At 40.8% G+C, this 20,783-nt stretch overlaps 3 protein-coding genes across 3 annotated transcripts in view; all 3 read left to right on the top strand.

Annotated features, from left to right (window-relative positions):
* stk26 (serine/threonine protein kinase 26) overlaps positions 1 to 20,783 on the top strand; it is a 378,991-nt gene that overhangs the window by 263,903 nt on the left and 94,305 nt on the right. The window lies entirely within an intron of this gene.
* Positions 3,041 to 10,734, top strand: LOC139351755 (type-2 ice-structuring protein-like). Its single transcript, XM_070993759.1, has 10 exons — positions 3,041 to 3,121; positions 3,242 to 3,314; positions 3,532 to 3,638; positions 3,992 to 4,126; positions 4,213 to 4,321; positions 9,404 to 9,472; positions 9,690 to 9,796; positions 10,150 to 10,284; positions 10,371 to 10,479; positions 10,623 to 10,734. Exons 2-10 carry the CDS (start codon positions 3,251 to 3,253, stop codon positions 10,688 to 10,690), a joined length of 903 nt encoding a protein of 300 aa, XP_070849860.1. The 5' UTR covers positions 3,041 to 3,121; positions 3,242 to 3,250; the 3' UTR covers positions 10,691 to 10,734.
* LOC139351411 (ladderlectin-like) lies at positions 17,251 to 19,651 on the top strand. Its single transcript, XM_070993287.1, has 7 exons — positions 17,251 to 17,329; positions 17,450 to 17,522; positions 17,580 to 17,630; positions 17,740 to 17,846; positions 18,587 to 18,721; positions 18,808 to 18,910; positions 19,467 to 19,651. The coding sequence occupies exons 2-7, from the start codon at positions 17,459 to 17,461 to the stop codon at positions 19,532 to 19,534; spliced, it is 528 nt and encodes a 175-aa protein (XP_070849388.1). The 5' UTR covers positions 17,251 to 17,329; positions 17,450 to 17,458; the 3' UTR covers positions 19,535 to 19,651.

The following is a 20,783-nucleotide window of genomic DNA, read 5'->3' as shown; positions in this document are numbered from 1 at the left end:
CTGTCTGACTCTGACTGACACACTTCCCCTCTGACACGCAGCATCAGCGTAATTACAGGTGTGGGTCGTTTGGGGTCTCTTTCTCCTGCAACTTTTTTGACGGGAAGCAGGCGCGCCCGAGGAAGGCTGTGGGAGAGGCGCTGGTCGGACGGCGGTTATTGTCCCAGGTTCGGGGGACAGCGCCAGAGAAGCGATTCGGACAGAGGACGTGCATACCTGCTGCCGGACCTGAAGGAGCTGCTGCTGCCGCCGGGAGACACGTCGCCAACACGCCAGAGTGACAATGAAGACGCACGGTGCGAGAGCGGGAAGCCTTGGATCAAAGTGGAAGGGTCGGGACGCGTTCCCCCCTAATTTCACCACAAAGTATACTGTTAGGAGACACTACCTGTTAACTGCTGCTGCCAGATTATATTATTACAGCCCTTATCCTGAAACAACAACAACAACAACAACAACAACAACAACAAAACTACAACTTTGGGCATCCCGCCATCAGTCACTATATGGACAATTTCAGTAACTTTGGACTGGGCTTTATTTGTTTGAGTTGCAGTGGATTTAGTTTTCAGTTGAGTGATTTGTCTATTTGATTTAGTTGCCCTTGTGTTGGACTTTTAACTTTGCTGTGTTTACTTGTATATTTATTTCCCCACCCAAAAGTGGGTGACTACCCTGATGGATATATTGTTGTTTCTTCCTAAAGCGATTGGTCGATCTACCATTTTGGAAACCAGTGGACAGACTGTTGGACTCTCTTTTAGACCAGTCCTCTGGAGTATGTTTTTATCGATTGTTTTTAGACACACAGTGTCACGGTCACTCCACTCGGTGACATTCACGTTGGCTGTCTGCTGTAGTGGAAGACATTCTCAAATTAATATGATTACATGCAAATTTTTGTTAAATTTATGCAGGACAGGCATAACATGCTTACAAATCTGCCACTGTCACATCACTCTTAGGTGTCAATTATGTTGACTTAAAAACATTTCAATAATTTCCTCTTGTGTTGCGTGACCCATTTCTTTGCCTTGCATGCTACCTCTGACTTAATTACTATTTATCTTGTTCTCAAATGTGGCAAGAGGATCTTGAAATGGTGGAACCGCACTATTGTTCCTCTGTCCCAAGAAGCAATTGAGGGTTGCTTATTCAAACATTTTGCTTCAGTCACGCCTCAGCTGTCACACCACAGTCGATCTGATGTTGCTGTGTTGGTGTTGTTCCAGCAGCATCATAATTAAAGTCACTGCCATAGCTCTGACTTAATCTCCACCAACCACTGAGGAAAATGTCTGCTTAGATCATGAAAAATGCTTTTACCCAACCAGTAAAGGTGAGGCTGCCTCGACACTGCAGTGTTTGACAGTGCTAATTAAAAATGAACTTGTGTTTTTCTTTCTTCTGACACGTCTCATTCATTTGATTGTTTTGGATCTGTTCCCCAGTTCAGCAGAATTTCCAAAGAAGGAACTGTGAATGTGAATCATAAAGATGACAGCCACAGCAATTATTTTTCAACCTATATTTACCCATGGCGGGTACAATGAGAAGCATGAAAGGTGTCTTTGACCAACGCCCTGATTCACATTAAAATAGCCACAAACATTTTCAGTTGGCAGCAGCTCCAATTGGGCCTCAGGGTTCGAAGGATGCTCCACCAAAATTACCCAACAAAAAGCAAGATTTCTCACTGACCTCTGGTGGTATGCAAAGTTTTATTTCCCTGATTTTCCCTGGTGTCTGAATTTACTGCTCATGACTGAGTAAACTGCTGAGCATCCTTTATGGAGGAAGCAGTGAATGAATGAAGAGACATTTACTAATGATCACAGCAACACATTTCCAACACACTGGGACAGGAGCGACAGCAGACTGGGAGAGATGTGGATGCTCCAAAAACACCTGTTTGGATCACTGCACAGGTAAACAGGTTGACTGGTAACAGGATGGAGGATGGAGTGAGGGTCACCACTTTGTGAACACATGATTGGATGAAGGAGATTAACACATGAGTTCAGGAACACTTCAGAAAACTGTTGTCAGTGAACACAGTTCATTTGCAAATGATTGCATTCTGTATTTTTGGGATCGGGCTTGAGATATGTGCCCCTAAAATGGACAATAAATGTATCTGGACTTTCTGCATCACGGCGCTTCAGCGTTTTTCTACCCTGCTCCTAAAGTAAACCAACAGCCATAGAATCAGAGGAACAATCCCCTTTATTTGTCACACAACACATGCACACACACACACACACACACACACACACACACACACACACACACACACACACACACACACACACACACACACCATGCACCGGTGAAATTTTTCCTCCACCTTTAATCCATCCTGGTATTTCTTCCTCCGCGACAGACCAGGAGTGGCGGGCTGCCATCTGACCGGCGCCCATGGACTCAGTTTTCTTCGTCATTGGTCAGGTGGTGCATGTTTTTAGAGGGGGGTTTCATTTTATGGAGGATCACGGGACGTGCAAACTCCACACAGAAAGGCCTCTTTTCCTCAAGCAGCAGGCACCAAAGGCATGGTGGAGTACACGCTCCTGGCACCCACAGCGGGAATCGAACCTGGGACCTTCTAGCTGTGAGGCGACAGTGTTACCACCGTTCCTCCTTTCCAGCCCGAAAGGACTGAGAATCTGCAGACATCCCTCTTATATAATGGAATACAACCTGATACCATGAGAGAAACCATAACATTTAGCACTGAAGTGTTTGACATGATCGTTTAATGTCCATGTTTCAGCTTCTCCATCACCCTGTTGAGTGATCAGCTGATCCTGTTCAGGTTTGCAGCTGTTTGAAGAATGTCCATGTCTCATGTCTTGATCCTTGAGCAGCCCTTAAAGCAAACAACAGACATGAAATGATGTCATTTGATGCACTGCATGTGATGAGCCTGTACAGATGGCCATTGGTTTTATAACCCATCATGCACTGGGGTGTAGACGGTGGAGGTATTTGTTTAAAACAGAAACAAAGATAATTCAGTGTATAAAAGAGCTGGAGTTTCTCTTGTTGAGCACCTCAACACAGGAAGGCTGAAGCTGAAGCTGACACCGAAGAGGAAGAAGAAAATCTCATCCTGCAGAAGGTTTGTTTCAACTTATCCTTTTTTCTTCATCATCATCATCATCTCTGCTTCCTCTAATGGACTGAAAGCCACCAGTTCCTGTCCTCACATGTGCTGTCTTCATGTCTCTCTTTATTGAAGACAATCGTCATGAAGATGATGCTGACTGTGACTCTACTTGTCTGCGCCATGATGGCTCTGAGCAGCGCTGCTGGTGAGTATTAAGAGACAAAAAGACAGTTTTCATGGTGTTATTGTGTATGTAGACCAGTTCCAAAAGCAGAGCCCGCTGAGAGGACGGAAGATCCATTCAAGGAAATGAGTTGGTCTCGTTCACTAACACACGAACAGAGAGGCTTGAACTTAGTCAGTCTCATGATCTGTTCAGCAAAGAGCTCCCATGCTCACTTCTTCTCTGAACTGGTTTTCAGGGAACAATGTCATCGTCAAACGATCAACATGTCCCAGAGGTTGGACCCCTTTCAATGGCCGCTGTTTCATCTACTTTCCAACACCCATGACTTGGGCTGAAGCTGAGGTAATCAGGATGATTTGGATTCAGTGCAGAACAGTGGTGAAGTGGAACTCAGTACATTTACTCAAGTACTGCACTTAAGTATAAATTGGAGGTGTTTGTACTTTATTTCACATGTCAGAATTAATAGAGAAATAATCAGCAGATGGCATAGAGTATTTTGACAGTGTGAAATTAGTACTTTTACTGAAGTAAAGTATCTGAATACTTCCTCCACCGCTGGTGCTGGACACTCCTACACTCTGTCCATTCTGCTGTCTCACATGTTAACTGACATATTCTTCTCATTTGGTGTCTTTGTATCACTTGATGTTGAATGTATCACATGACTTCATTCTTTGTTCCCATCTCTGCAGAAACACTGTCTGGGTCTGGGTGGAAACCTTGCATCAGTGCACAGCTTTCAGGAGCATCATGTGATTCAGTCTATGATCCTGATTCAGACACACTCGTATCCATTCACATGGCTTGGAGGCTACGATGCAACACAGGTATGTTACTGATGACACCAAATATAAAAGAGAGGAAATGAAAAGTTGATGTAAACCATCGATTGTTTTATTTTCTAATCGTCTAGGAGGGTGTCTGGTTCTGGAGTGATGGTACACGTTTTAAGATTAACTACTGGGCTCCTGGAGAGCCTAATAATCAAGATAATGCACACTGTCTGTTGATGAACTTCGGAGGTAAAGTTGTATGAAGCTTCAGAAACAATTTATTTTTGTTGATTACTGAGGTGTTTGCAGGATTTGATAACAAAACCTCTAAACATTGCCCCATATATATAAAATCACTGCCCATTAATAATTCTCTCTGTCTTTTTACAGACCAGAAGAAATTTGACGACCAGCCTTGCTCTCTCAGAAGGTCATTTGTCTGCGCCAAAAAGCCATGACATGTCTTCTGACATCAGAGAAACCAGCAGTACTTGACTTGAGGATTGTTGGCTTTTACTTCTTTCACTCTGAGAATTAACTGTCTTTTCTTGTCTTCTACACTATTAAACCATTCAAGCATTGAAAAACGTCAGTCTGTGAGTCTAATGAATCCAACATGAACACACAAAACACTGAATACACCACGAGACGGAGGAAGGGCAACAAGGTCAAAGAAGAATTTGTGGTTTTATTGTTCTTCAGAAACTCGTACAGTACGTTTCTATCTAGAAAATATTTAATTAATGAGCTTCATTCTCAGTCGTTGAAGTTCACTTTGACAGTTTAAAGAATTTATTTTATGCTACACAAAATAAAACACCTTCGACTTGTTCAGCTTTGTCTTAACTGTGATTCCAAAACAGTTCCATCACCAACAACAACATCTCATGCTCAGTCACACACACACACACACACACACACACACACACACACACACACACACACACACACACACACACACACACACACACACACACATTTTTGCACAGCTGTCCTTGTTCAAATATTATATTATATTATATTATATTATATTATATTATATTATATTATATTATATTATATTATATTATATTATATTGCCTATTCCTAACCCTAAACCTATCCTCAGTCTTCACCAAAAAAAATTTAATGATTTACATTAAGAGGACCTGCATTTTGTCCCCATAAGACAAGTGAGTCCCCACAATGTGACTGTGTAAACAGATTTAACAAGTTGACTCTGATTGATCACATCTTTTCCTAAAGAGTGTGTCCTGAAATCCTCGCACATGTTGTCCACACCTACCACTCTGTGATGTCACTGCAGTGACGGCTCCTCAAGATACATGAACGGTCTTCAGTTCCTGGTGGACATTCAATTCTTGTGTTCTTGACAAACAACCGATCATTTATCTCTTGTCAAACTAAATCACCAAACTCACTTTTGTCATGTTGTGTGTTCCAATGTGTTGCTCCTGTCCACATGTCAAACTGTCCTTGAGCAAGACAACCTCAACGTCAGCACTTCGCATTGCAACTCTGCTAATTTCATTGGAATGTGACATTAACTGGCGACTGTTTTGATGAGGCTGAAGTAACTTTTCATTCTAAAATATTTTGTGGTTCACAGATGTGTGGATTTGCTGCCTGTCCTTTTCATTTTTTTAGTATATGAATTCATTTTCAATAATGTTGAACTCTGGACTGTTGGACAAAACCATTATGAACGAGTCACTTTGGGCTCTGGTAATTGTCAGACGGCATTTCTCACTATTTTCAGAATTCTTACAAATCAAACAATTGATTAATGGAGAAAATAATCAGAAGATTAATCGGTCATGAACACAGTCAATTTTATGACAGAAAGCAAAATCCTTTTCAGCATTCAATCCGTCTTTCCCACACAGTCATAGTTAGCTTGGTTGATTTTTTTCTTGATTCCATTGATTGGTTGTCCAAACATGAATAGAGGACTCTGTATCGGACTGCTGAGTTCCTGCCTTGTTTGACTTCAGTGAGACATCTTTGGGACAAAGTACTCATCTCTGACTTTAGTAAATGGTGGCAAATCAGGTGTCTACATGTCACATAGTTGATTACTTTTTTGTTCTCAAAGTGCATCATGTGGTTCTTTGCTGTTTGTCCTGTTTGCTGTGAATACGCTCAGTGATGAATGTGGACACATGGTGATGTGTTTGCAGGATGGCTGCGTGCTTCGTTTCTTCAGGAAGAGTCACTTTACTCGGCCTTCTGTCGTTTCTCAGCATCCCCTGATCCAACTTGAGATCAAGTTTAAAAAGTGAAACTCAAAAATCACAGTGCATTCTGGGAAACTGTGTGCTGGACATCACTGCACAAGTGCAGTCTCTGCTGACTTCAGGTATTCCAAAGCAAGCGTCTTCACTGCCACTGAGCTTTAGAAAACTGACAATTTCAATGACAACTTTTAAATATTACTTTTACATATATATCTTCTACTTGCACAAAATGTTTGTTGTTTTTTTTTTTTGCTGCAAATACTGTTAATATACTTAGTTGTATTTTTATTATATGATATTATATAATATGCATTATATATTATAATACATATTACATAACTATATTTAGTTTTACTTATATTTTCATTTTTATTCCTGTTTATATTTTTTGTTACTTTTTCTAAATAATTGTGTGTACATCCTGTGTTTGCTGCATGTTTAACTGCTCCTGCAACAAAATAATTTCACAAATTGGGATCAATAAAGAAACTGTCTAAGTCTAATTTCAAGTGTTTTCTTCTTGCTTTGCTTGATCTTTTTCTTTGTCCTGTATGTTAGCGGTTACTTCCCTTCTTTTGTTCTCAAATGCTGGATTTCTTAACAGAGGAACCATGCCATTTCTCTTTGACGGTCGGTCCACTTTGAGAAAAAGTTGCATTTGGTTTCGTTGTTTGTGATTACATTGATGATGACTTTGAAGGTCATCACAGGCGACTGAGGCAAGATTCAAGACTGTGAGGCCACTCTTCCTCTGTACCAAGAAGCAACTAAGCGTCGCTTATTCAAACATTTTGCTTCAGTAAGGCCTCAGCTGACACACCACAGTCGATCTGATGTTGCTGTGTTGGTGTTGTTCCAACAGCATCATAATTAAAGTTGCTGCCGTAACTCTGACTTAATCTCCACCAACCACTGAGGAAAATGTCTGCTTAGATCATGAAAAATGCTTTTACCCAACCAGTAAAGGTGAGGCTGCCTCGACACTGCAGTGTTTGACAGTGCTAATTAAAAATGAACTTGTGTTTTTCTTCCTTCTGACACGTCTCATTTATTTGATTGTTTTGGATCTGTTCCCCAGTTCAGCAGAATTTCCAAAGAAGGAACTGTGAATGTAAATCATAAAGATGACAGCCACAGCAATTATTTTCAACCTATATTTACCCATGGTGGGTACAAATGAGAAGCATGAAAGGTGTCTTTGACCAACGCCCTGATTCACATTAAAATAGCCACAAACATTTTCAGTTGGCAGCAGCTCCAATTGGGCCTCAGGGTTCGAAGGATGCTCCACCAAAATTACCCAACAAAAAGCAAGATTTCTCACTGACCTCTGGTGGTATGCAAAGTTTTATTTCCCTGATTTTCCCTGGTGTCTGAATTTACTGCTCATGACTGAGTAAACTGCTGAGCATCCTTTATGGAGGAAGCAGTGAATGAATGAAGAGACATTTACTAATGATCACAGCAACACATTTCCAACACACTGGGACAGGAGCGACAGCAGACTGGGAGAGATGTGGATGCTCCAAAAACACCTGTTTGGATCACTGCACAGGTAAACAGGTTGACTGGTAACAGGATGGAGGATGGAGTGAGGGTCACCACTTTGTGAACACATGATTGGATGAAGGAGATTAACACATGAGTTCAGGAACACTTCAGAAAACTGTTGTCAGTGAACACAGTTCATTTGCAAATGATTGCATTCTGTATTTTTGGGATCGGGCTTGAGATATGTGCCCCTAAAATGGACAATAAATGTATCTGGACTTTCTGCATCACGGTGTACTTCAGGATTGTTGGCTTTTACTTCTTTCACTCTGAGAATTAACTGTCTTTTCTTGTCTTCTACAATATTAAACCATTCAAGCATTGAAAAACGTCAGTCTGTGAGTCTAATGAATCCAACATGAACACACATTAAACACAATACAACACGACGAGACAGCGGGAAAGTAATGAGATGAAAGAAGGACTTGCAGTTTTATTGTTCTTCAGAAACTTGCAGGGTGTAACTTCAAGACTAAGTTTCTATTTATAACCTTTATTCTCACCCATTAAAGTTCACTTTAACATTGATTAAACAACGTATTTCACCTAGACTCCAAAGGAATTGATTCCAAATACACCTGTTTGGATCATTCCACAGGTAAACAGGTTCACTGGTAACAGGTGATCATGATTGGGAATGAAAGAGGCATCCTGGAAAGGCTCATTCGATCACAGGCGAGGATGGAGTGAGGTTCACCACCTTATGAACACATGATTGGATGAAGGAGATTAACACATGAGTTCAGGAACACTTCAGAAAACTTGTTGGTGAACACAGTTCATTTGCAAATGATTGCATTCTGTATTTTTGGGATCGGGCTTGAGATATGTGCCCCTAAAATGGACAATAAATGTATCTGGACTTTCTGCATCACGATGCTGCAACGTTTTTCTACCCTGCTCCTCAGACGGCCGAAAGTAAACCAACAGCCATGTCTGAAAGGACTGAGAATCTGCAGACATCCCTCTTATATAATGGAATACAACCTGATACCATGAGAGAAACCATAACATTTAGCACTGAAGTGTTTGACATGATTGTTTAATGTCCATGTTTCAGCTTCTCCATCACCCTGTTGAGTGATCAGCTGATCCTGTTCAGGTTTGCACATGACATGCTCTCATGCTTCACTGCTTGAAGAATTTCCTTGTCTCACGCCTCGGTCCTTTAAAGCAACAACAAACATGAAATGTCATTTGATGAACTACATGTGTACATAACCCATCATGCACTGGGGTGTAGACGGTGGAGGTATTTGTTTAAAACAGAAACAAAGATAATTCAGTGTATAAAAGAGCTGGAGTTTCTCTTGTTGAGCACCTCAACACAGGAAGGCTGAAGCTGAAGCTGACACCGAAGAGGAAGAAGAAAATCTCATCCTGCAGAAGGTTTGTTTCAACTTATCCTTTTTTCTTCATCATCATCATCATCATCATCATCATCATCATCATCATCATCATCTCTGCTTCCTCTAATGGACTGAAAGCCACCAGTTCCTGTCCTCACATGTGCTGTCTTCATGTCTCTCTTTATTGAAGACAGTCGTCATGAAGATGATGCTGACTGTGACTCTACTTGTCTGCGCCATGATGGCTCTGAGCAGCGCTGCTGGTGAGTATTAAGAGACAAAAAGACAGTTTTCATGGTGTTATTGTGTATGTAGACCAGTTCCAAAAGCAGAGCCTGCTGAGAGGACGGAAGATCCATTCAAGGAAATGAGTTGGTCTCGTTCACTAACACACGAACAGAGAGGCTTGAACTTAGTCAGTCTCATGATCTGTTCAGCAAAGAGCTCCCATGCTCACTTCTTCTCTGAACTGGTTTTCAGGGAAAAATGTCATCGTCAAACGATCAACATGTCCCAGAGGTTGGACCGCTCTCAATGGCCGCTGTTTCATCTACGTTCCAACACCCATGACTTGGGCTGAAGCTGAGGTAATCAGGATGATTTGGATTCAGTGCAGAACAGTGGTGAAGTGGAACTCAGTACATTTACTCAAGTACTGCACTTAAGTATAAATTGGAGGTGTTTGTACTTTATTTCACATGTCAGAATTAATAGAGAAATAATCAGCAGATGGCATAGAGTATTTTGACAGTGTGAAATTAGTACTTTTACTGAAGTAAAGTATCTGAATACTTCCTCCACCGCTGGTGCTGGACACTCCTACACTCTGTCCATTCTGCTGTCTCACATGTTAACTAACATATTCTTCTCATTTGGTGTCTTTGTATCACTTGATGTTGAATGTATCACATGACTTCATTCTTTGTTCCCATCTCTGCAGAAACACTGTCTGGGTCTGGGTGGAAACCTTGCATCAGTGCACAGCTTTCAGGAGCATCATGTGATTCAGTCTATGATCCTGATTCAGACACACTCGTATCCATTCACATGGCTTGGAGGCTACGATGCAACACAGGTATGTTACTGATGACACCAAATATAAAAGAGAGGAAATGAAAAGTTGATGTAAACCATCGATTGTTTTATTTTCTAATCTTCTAGGAGGGTGTCTGGTTCTGGAGTGATGGTACACGTTTTAAGATTAACTACTGGGCTCCTGGAGAGCCTAATAATCACGATAATGCACACTGTCTGTTGATGAACTTCGGAGGTAAAGTTGTATGAAGCTTCAGAAACAATTTATTTTTGTTGATTACTGAGGTGTTTGCAGGATTTGATAACAAAACCTCTAAACATTGCCCCATATATATATAAAATCACTGCCCATTAATAATTCTCTCTGTCTTTTTACAGACCAGAAGAAATTTGACGACCAGCCTTGCTCTCTCAGAAGGTCATTTGTCTGCGCCAAAAAGCCATGACATGTCTTCTGACATCAGAGAAACCAGCAGTACTTGACTTGAGGATTGTTGGCTTTTACTTGTTTCACTCTGAGAATTAACTGTCTTTTCTTGTCTTCTACACTATTAAACCATTCAAGCATTGAAAAACATCAGTCTGTGAGTCTAATGAATCCAACATGAACACACAAAACACTGAATACACCACGAGACGGAGGAAGGGCAACAAGGTCAAAGAAGAATTTGTGGTTTTATTGTTCTTCAGAAACTTGAACAGTACGTTTCTATCTAGAAAATATTTAATCAATGAGCTTCATTCTCAGTCGTTAAAGATTACTTGGACAGTTTAAAGAATTTATTTTATGCTACACAAAATAAAACACCTTCGACTTGTTCAGCTTTGTCTTAACTGTGATTCCAAAACAGTTCCATCACCAACAACAACATCTCATGCTCAGTCACACACACACACACACACACACACACACACACACACACACACACACACACACACACACACACACACACACACACACACATTTCTGTACAGCTGTCTTGTTCAGATATATTATATTATATTATATTATATTATATTATATTATATTATATTATATTATATTATATTATATTATATTATATTATATTGCCTATTCCTAACCCTAAACCTATCCTCAGTCTTCACCTTAAAATTTAATGATTTACATTAAGAGGACCTGCATTTTGTCCCCATAAGACAAGTGAGTCCCCACAATGTGACTGTGTAAACAGATTTAACAAGTTGACTCTGATTGATCACATCTTTTCCAAAAGAGTGTGTCCTGAAATCCTCGCACATGTTGTCCACACCTACCACTCTGTGATGTCACTGCAGTGACGGCTCCTCAAGATACATGAACGGTCTTCAGTTCCTGGTGGACATTCAATTCTCGTGTTCTTGACACAACTCTGAGAATTAACTGATTTTTCTTGTCTTCTACACAGCAAAAATCCCAGTTTATATTGTACTCTTTAAGTGTACATTTAACACCAGTTTCGGTGTCTATATAGGTCCGAGAGTTCGGTGTTCACTGAACACCATCAAAAGTGTAAAATATATATTCAAATCAAGAGTTACATTTGAACCCTTTCAGTGTGCAATTGTACTCCGTCACTGGTACTTTTAGACACTATTCCAGTGCTTTTCAACTCCTGCAGTGTAAACCTCGAACTCCCAGAGAGTAAAAGATAAACTCTAAGTGTTTGATAGAACTCTGCAGAGCTTATCATTTAACACTGAGAATATACTCTATGACTGGTGGACACTTTTAAAGTGAATTATCATCACTTCAAGAATATATAGCCCACACATTATTTTCTTGAAAATATAACATTATCTTTATTATAATATTATAATAAACACATTAACATATTAACAAAAGGACCAGTGAGATTATTATTTAAACAAAAAACTGTCGAATATTTTTTGCATTTTTATAACAACGATAACTCATAAAATGTTGTTCAGTTAACATACAGTTAATTGAAGAATCTCCTACTTGTCAGTGCAAACTCCCTGACAAAATCCCGATGTGAATGACTATTGCTCCTCTACAGCTCAGCAAGGAAACACTGTCTGCCAAAACACACACAGATACTGTAACTTTGGGAGATACAGCCTTGAAAAATCTCAACCGACCCTTGAAAGCCCAACATACGCAGCCTGATAATGTACAACGTGACATCCAGATGGCGCTGCAGTACTGTGAAATCTGAAACTGAACCACAAATCAGTTCATACACTGGACATCAGACACTGCCAAAGTTACGCAGCCATGGTGCCAAATAAGCTTGAAAAATGATTTTGTTGTATTATGACTGAGATAAAAAAACAAAAGTGTAAAAGATTAAACATTAAAGTTGAAACATTTCCTACAAAAATACATGCACAGGCACCACATACTGGTCATCTCTGTCAAACCATATGTCGTCTGCAGATCAAATGGCTTAAACTTAAAGTGCAACTCATGAACTTTCAGCAGGGAGATATTTCCAGAATTACCCTGTCTGACACTGAAAGAATGAAAATGTTCTGCAAAACAAAGTGTTTCAAAATCCTTTGCCAGAAGAAAATAGTCACCATTAAATTCAACAAGGTCTTTTATCTGACTGAATACTGTCAAATCCTCCTCTGTGTCTGAACAAAGCAGAAGGCCTGGGCGATACTCATTCACCTCACTGTGTACGTCAACCTGCAGTTCTTCAGCGATGATTTCACCATTGTCCAAGGCACTGGCCTGAACAGTTTTCACTGCACCACAGTTGATGCTTTTGAATGGCACAGATTCCCAGTGCTTTGCCGCAGCCATCTGATGTTTTTTGGCTACTTTTTTGGTCACTTAAATATGATCATAAATCAGTCAGTTTCCCCTCACTTCATAGCGTAAGGTAGAGAGCCCCTTCAGTGCGTCGTTATCCAATCCATTCCACTTGTTCAAATAGAGAACGCCCACATCACTGAAAATCCAGTCCACGTTTTCCCTGTGACCTCACTTGCAGTCTGTACCTGCAGCATGTGTGAGCCCAATAGAATCAAATCAAATCAAATCAAATCAAACTTTATTTATATAGCACTTTTCATACATATTAAAATGCAACACAAAGTGCTTTACAGGATTTAAAAACAATAGAAATCAAAATAAAGCAACAATAAAAACCCATCCCTCCCACCCTCCGTATGTACAAACACCCACCCTCAACTACATGCATACACACACACACACACACACACACACACACACAAACAAACACACACACACACACACACACACACACACACACACACACACACACACACACACACACATTCTTACTGCAGACGATGGCAGGGGTAACGAGACATGGCAGGGCACTAATGACTGAGGAAAAGGCCACCTTTGGGGTCGTCCACACCGAGAGACACCAGGGACTGTGAACACAGGGGGCACCCGCACCCGGGCCCACCCGAGCCCGACAGACCGGTGGACCCCACACCAAGGTAGGGAGTCCCCCAACCAGCCGGGCCAAGAGGGCCCGAGGACAGCCCCCCCTGCAACAGATCAGACACATCTCTCAGTGTGGAGGACCCGCCGAGGAAACACTGGAATAAATAAATAAATAAATAAATAAATAAATAAATAAATAAATAAATAAATAAACATTTAAAAGAAGAAAAGTTCATAAGACAATAAGTAAAGAAGATAAAATAGAGTAAAATAATACAATATATAAAACATGAACATTGAATGAAATGAGATGAGTAAAGGAAATAAATAGTAAATAAACTATAAATGAAAGCTATAGATAAACTATAAATAAACTGAGTAAATGAAATAAATAGTAAATAGTCATGTTGTTAAAACATACAACTAAAATATGATAAGATAAGAAGCCTGATTAAAGGAATGAGATAAATCAGACATATCAATTGAAAGCCTGATTAAAAAAGTGAGTCTTGAGCCTCTTTTTAAAAACATCAACGGCCTCTGCGGCCCTGAGGTTCTCCGGCAGGCTGTTCCACAGTCGGGGGCCATAATGACTAAAAGCCGCCTCCCCGTGTGTTTTAGTTCTTACTTTTGGTATCTTTAAGAGGGCTGAGCCGGAGGACTTCAGGGTCCGCGAGGGTTGATATGGTAAAAGTAGATCAGATAAATAAGAAGGCCCGAGACCATTAAGACATTTGAAAACTAATAAAAGAACCTTAAAATCTATCCTGAAGCGCACAGGGAGCCAATGCAGCGATTTTAAAACTGGTGTAATGTGCTCCCGCCCTCTGGTCCTCGTCAGCACGCGAGCGGCTGAGTTCTGTAGTAATTGAAAATTTGAGATACTCTTTTTGGGAAGACCAGAGAGCAGGGCATTACAATAATCTAAGCGACAAGAGATAAAAGCATGCATCAGCACCTCCGTGCTGGCCTGAGAGAGAAACGGGCGGACTCTGGCTATATTCTTAAGATGGTAAAAACCGATCTTTGTTATGTTTTTGATGTGTGGAATAAAAGTAAGCTCAGAGTCAAAAATCACGCCCAGACTTTTTACAGAATGTGTTGGTTTAAGATCTTTTAGTTTTGGTAAAAGTTTCTCTCTCTGGCCTTCAGGACCAATGACTAAGACCTCTGTTTTGTCCTGATTGAGCTGAAGGAAATTTTCTGCCATCCATGACTTGATGTCTAAAATACAGTTAAAAAGGGCATCAATAGGCCCTGTGTCATCAGGAGACACGGCAATGTACAGTTGCGTATCATCAGCATAACTATGGAAGCTGATGCCGTGCCTCCTGATGACGTCCCCGAGGGGTAGCATGTACAGATTAAAAAGAGTTGGACCTAAAATTGACCCCTGGGGAACCCAACACTTGATCTCATGGGTACCTGAGGAACATGCATCCCAACTTACAAAGAAGTGTCGGTCAGTGAGGTATGAGACGAACCAGTTAAAAGCAGTACCTGAGAGGCCGACCAGGTGCCTCAGTCTGTTTAATAAAATGTGATGGTCTACTGTATCGAAGGCGGCGGTTAGATCCAGTAGTACCAAGACTGTGAGCTTGTGTTTATCTAAGTTGCACCTGATATCATTTAAAATCTTTAATAGGGCTGTCTCGGTACTGTGGTTCATCCTAAAACGAGACTGATACCTTTCTAAAATGTTCTTTTTGTTTAAAAAATCATTTACTTGGTTAAAAACCAGTTTTTCTAAAATTTTACTTAAAAAAGGTAAGTTGGATACAGGTCGATAGTTATTAAGAATATTGGGGTCTAAATTGCTCTTCTTCAGAAGGGGCTTCACCACCGCCATTTTAAAGGAGGCGGGGAAGACACCCGTCTGAAGAGAGCAATTCACCAGGTATAACAGCTGTTTCTCAAAGAACCCATAGAGCGTTTTAAAAAACGGTGTGGGAATTGGGTCTAAAAGGCAGGTTGTGGGGTTGACCTGGGAGAAAACTCGATCAAGTGCCCTTGCGTCAACCAGGGCAAAACTCTCCAGTGTTTCCTCGGGTAATACCTGTGATCCAGGCGTATTGGTAGTTAAAACCTGTTGCGATAAAAGACTGGATCTGATGTTATCAATTTTGCGCCTGAAGTGGTCTGCAAAGTCTTCACACAAGGTATTTGTTATTGTCTTATGAGATCTGTTAAAATTACTGTTTATTAAAAGATCAATTGTAATCTTCTAACAGCGTTAGAAGAAGAACGTGAACAGATGGATGATGAATGGATATAACGCCCCTGCTGGTGACACAATATACAACCTTTAGGCTACCTGCAGCACAGACATTAACAGGGGCGTCACTAAGTTTTAAGGACGGGGGGCTTAGCCCCCAGGAGATGCACAGGATGTGAATGAACGTAGCTCACGAGCACAAAACTTCACAAACAGCTAACAAAAACTGAGAAATTATTATTATTATTATTATTATTATTATTATTATTTCAGCTTAGTTGATTTTTTTCTTGATTCTGTCAGGTTCAGATAGACAAACTGGGGACCCACAGAGCAGAAAGTTAATGTGTTGATTGCATTTGGTTTTGTTGTTTTTGATTACATTGATGATGAATTTCTTGATTTTAAGGAGACTGATGGAAGATTCAAGACTGTGAGGCCACTCTTCCTCTGTACCAAGAATCAACTAAGCGTTGCTTACTCAAACATTTTGCTTCAGTAAGGCCTCAGCTGTCGCACCACAGTCGATCTGATGTTGCTGTGTTGGTGTTGTTCCAACAGCATCATAATTAAAGTTGCTGCCGTAACTCTGACTTAATCTCCACCAACCACTGAGGAAAATGTCTGTTTACATCAAAATATTTCTCCTAGTTACTAGTAACTACTGTTACCACGAACCGTCCTGCTGAAAAATGCTTTTACCCAACCAGTAAAGGTGAGGCTGCCTCGACACTGCAGTGTTTGACAGTGCTAATTAAAAATGAACTTGTGTTTTTCTTCCTTCTGACACGTCTCATTTATTTAATTGTTTTGGATCTGTTCCCCAGTTCAGCAGAGTTTCCAAACAAGGAACTGTGAATGTGAATCATAAAGATGACAGCCTCAGCAATTATTTTTCAACCTATATTTACCCATGGTGGGTACAAATGAGCATGAAAGGTGTCTTTCACCAACGCCCTGATTGAAATTAGTACAGCTCCAATTGGGCCTCAGGGTTCAAAGGATACTCCAGCAAATTACACAACAAAAAGCAAGATTTCTCACTGACCTCTGGTGGTATGCAAAGTTTTATTTCCCTGATTTTCCCTGGTGTCTGAATTTACTGCTCATGACTGAGTAAACTGCTGAGCATCCTTTATGGAGGAAGCAGTGAATGAATGAAGAGACATTTACTAATAATCACAGCACAACACACTGGGACAGGTTCAGGTTTCAAGGTGACATGCTGTTTGAAGAATGTCCTTGTCTTATGTCATGCCTTTAAAGCAAACAACAAACATGAAATGATGTCTTTTGATGCACTACATGTGTACATAACCCATCATACACTGGGGTGTAGACGGTGGAGGTATTTGTTTAAAACAGAAACAAAGATAATTCAGTGTATAAAAGAGCTGGAGTTTCTCTTGTTGAGCACCTCAACACAGGAAGGCTGAAGCTGAAGCTGACACCGAAGAGGAAGAAGAAAATCTCATCCTGCAGAAGGTTTGTTTCAACTTATCCTTTTTTCTTCATCATTATCATCATCTCTGCTTCCTCTAATGGACTGAAAGCCACCAGTTCCTGTCCTCACATGTGCTGTCTTCATGTCTCTCTTTATTGAAGACAATCGTCATGAAGATGATGCTGACTGTGACTCTACTTGTCTGTGCCATGATGGCTCTGAGCAGCGCTGCTGGTGAGTATTAAGAGACAAAAAGACAGTTTTCATGGTGTTATTGTGTATGTAGACCAGTTCCAAAAGCAGAGCCTGCTGAGAGGACGGAAGATCCATTCAAGGAAATGAGTTGGTCTCGTTCACTAACACACTAACAGAGAGGCTTGAACTTAGTCAGTCTCATGATCTGTTCAGCAAAGAGCTCCCATGCTCACTTCTTCTCTGAACTGGTTTTCAGGGGACAATCCCATTGTCAAACGATCAACATGTCCCAGAGGTTGGACCGCTCTCAATGGTCGCTGTTTAAACTACTTTGCAACACCCAAGACTTGGGCTGAAGCTGAGGTAATCAGGATGATTTGGATTCAGTGCAGAACAGTGGTGAAGTGGAACTCAGTACATTTACTCAAGTACTGCACTTAAGTATAAATTGGAGGTGTTTGTACTTTATTTCACATGTCAGACTTTAAAGTTCTCCTCTGCTACATTTCAGAGGGAAATATTGTACTTCTCACTTCACAACATTTATCTGACAGCTTTAGTTACTTTACAAACTGAAACAATTCGTCCATTAATCAATTAGTCAAATGGAAAAAAATCAATTTACAACTATTTGATAATCATTCCAGTCATTGTTCATGCAAATCATTTCATGGTCTCAGCTTCACAGTTGTCAGGATTTACTCCTTTTTGCTTTAATCATTTTAGTCTATTAGTGTATTTGATATTTAATTCAATAGTTTTGATGTTTGGGCCAAAACAAGCACAGTGAAGGTGTCACTTTGGGCTCTGATTAATTAAGACAGCATTTTCATTACTTTCAAAATTTTTACCAAATAACATCAAATCAGTTAATAGAGAAATAATCAGCAGATGGCATAGAGTATTTTTTACAGTGTGAAATTAGTACTTTTACTGAAGTAAAGTATCTGAATACTTCCTCCACCGCTGGTGCTGGACACTCCTACACTCTGTCCATTCTGCTGTCTCACATGTTAACTGACATATTCTTCTCATTTGGTGTCTTTGTATCACTTGATGTTGAATGTATCACATGACTTCATTCTTTGTTCCCATCTCTGTAGAAACACTGTCTGAGTCTGGGTGGAAACCTTGCATCAGTGCACAGCTCTCAGGAGTATCATGACATTCAGATGACGATCTGGATTCGCACACACTCGTATCCACAGACATGGCTTGGAGGCTATGATGTAGCACAGGTATGTTACTGATGACACCAAATCTAAAAGAGAGGAGATGAAAAGTTTATGTAAACCATCGATTGTTTTATTTTCTTATCTTCTAGGAGGGTGTCTGGTTCTGGACTGATGGTACACCTAAAGAGTTTACCTACTGGTCTTTCGGACAGCCTAATAGATCTGGATACTGTCTGGTGATGAACTTCGGAGGTAAAGTTATATGTAGCTTCAGAAACATTTTGTTTTGTTGATCACTGAGGTCTGAGCAGGATTTGATAACAAAATCTCTAAAGTAGGCATCAATACAAGTGATGACCATAGTTTCTCACAGATGAGGCCCAATAAAGAAGAACAAGTTCTCAAAACCATTGGATGGACTGGACAACAGACAACACCAGTGATGATTGTTTCCATTGGCTTTAAGACGAACTGGCACATTAATCCACTGCCAGTTAACCTTTTACGTCAAGTGATTTCTTGACTTGACAAGAGAAGTTGTGTCTTTAGGTTTGTGTGAAGTGTTTGATGCAGTCAGTCACGAACTTCAAGTTATTAAACGATCAGATTTGAACTTTCCTGCTGCAGCAGCAGTGGGGACGTCTTCATGTTCACTTCAAAATAAATTGTCTCCAGTCACTTCATGTAAATGACTTTTGAATGATTTTCTCAAGCTTTTGAGCAAATTTAAGGAATTTATATATAGATATACCTTGCCCAATATACATAAAATCTTTACCCCTAAATAATTCTGTCTCTGTTTTTACAGGTCTCAAGAGATTTGACGACCAGCCTTGCTCTCTCAGAAGGCCATTTGTCTGCGCCAAAAAGCCATGACATGTCTTCTGACATCAGAGAAACCAGCAGTACTTGACTTGAGGATTGTTGGCTTTTACTTCTTTCACTCTGAGAATTAACTGTCTTTTCTTGTCTTCTACACTATTAAACCATTCAAGCATTGAAAAAGGTCAGTCTGTGAGTCTAATGAATCCAACATGAACACACATACACAACATTACACAACATTAAACACAATACAACACGACGAGACAGCGGGAAAGTAATGAGATGAAAGAAGGACTTGCAGTTTTATTGTTCTTCAGAAACTTGCAGGGTGTAACTTCAAGACTAAGTTTCTATTTATAACCTTTATTCTCACTCATTCTCTCAAGTTCACTTTAACATTGATTAAACAACGTATTTCACCTAGACTCCAAAGGAATTGATTCCAAATACACCTGTTTGGATCATTCCACAGGTAAACAGATTCACTGGTAACAGTTGATCATGATTGCGAATGAAAGAGGCATCCTGGAAAGGCTCATTCGATCACAGGCGAGGATGGAGCGAGGTTCACCACCTTATGAACACATGATTGGATGAAGGAGATTAACACATGAGTTCAGGGACACTTCAGAAAACTGTTGTCGGTGAACACAGTTCATTTGCAAATGATTGCATTCTGTATTTCTGGGATTGGGCTGACCAAGCGTGCGGCAGCTCAGGCGGTTGTAGAAGCAAAAACTCGGGTCTGGGAGGAGTTCGGGGAGGCCATGGAGGAGGACTACCGGTCGGCCTCGAGGAAATTCTGGCAAACCGTTCGGCGCCTCAGGAAGGGGAAGCAGCTTTCTGTCAACACTGTTTACAGTGGAGGTGGGGAGCTGTTGACCTCGACTGGGGATATTGTCGGGAGGTGGAAGGAATACTTCGAGGATCTCCTCAATCCCTCTGTCATGTCTTCCGTAGAGGAAGCAGAGACTGGGGACTTGGAGGTCGATTCATTCATCACCAGGGCTGAAGTCACTGAGGCAGTTCGCAAGCTCCTCGGTGGCAAAGCGCCGGGGGTGGATGAGATCCGCCCTGAGTACCTCAAGTCTCTGGATGTTGTAGGACTGTCTTGGTTGACACGCCTCTGCAGCATCGCGTGGCAGACGGGGACAGTGCCTCTGGACTGGCAGACTGGGGTGGTGGTCCCTCTTTTTAAAAAGGGGGACCGGAGGGTGTGTTCCAACTATCGGGGGATCACACTCCTCAGCCTCCCTGGTAAAGTCTATTCCAGGGTACTGGAGAGGAGAATCCGGCCGAT

Source organism: Chaetodon trifascialis, chromosome 23 (assembly GCF_039877785.1).
Source record: "Chaetodon trifascialis isolate fChaTrf1 chromosome 23, fChaTrf1.hap1, whole genome shotgun sequence".
NCBI lineage: Eukaryota > Metazoa > Chordata > Actinopteri > Chaetodontiformes > Chaetodontidae > Chaetodon > Chaetodon trifascialis.
Note: the sequence above shows the minus strand (reverse complement) of the source record. Positions and strands in the feature narration are given on the sequence as shown.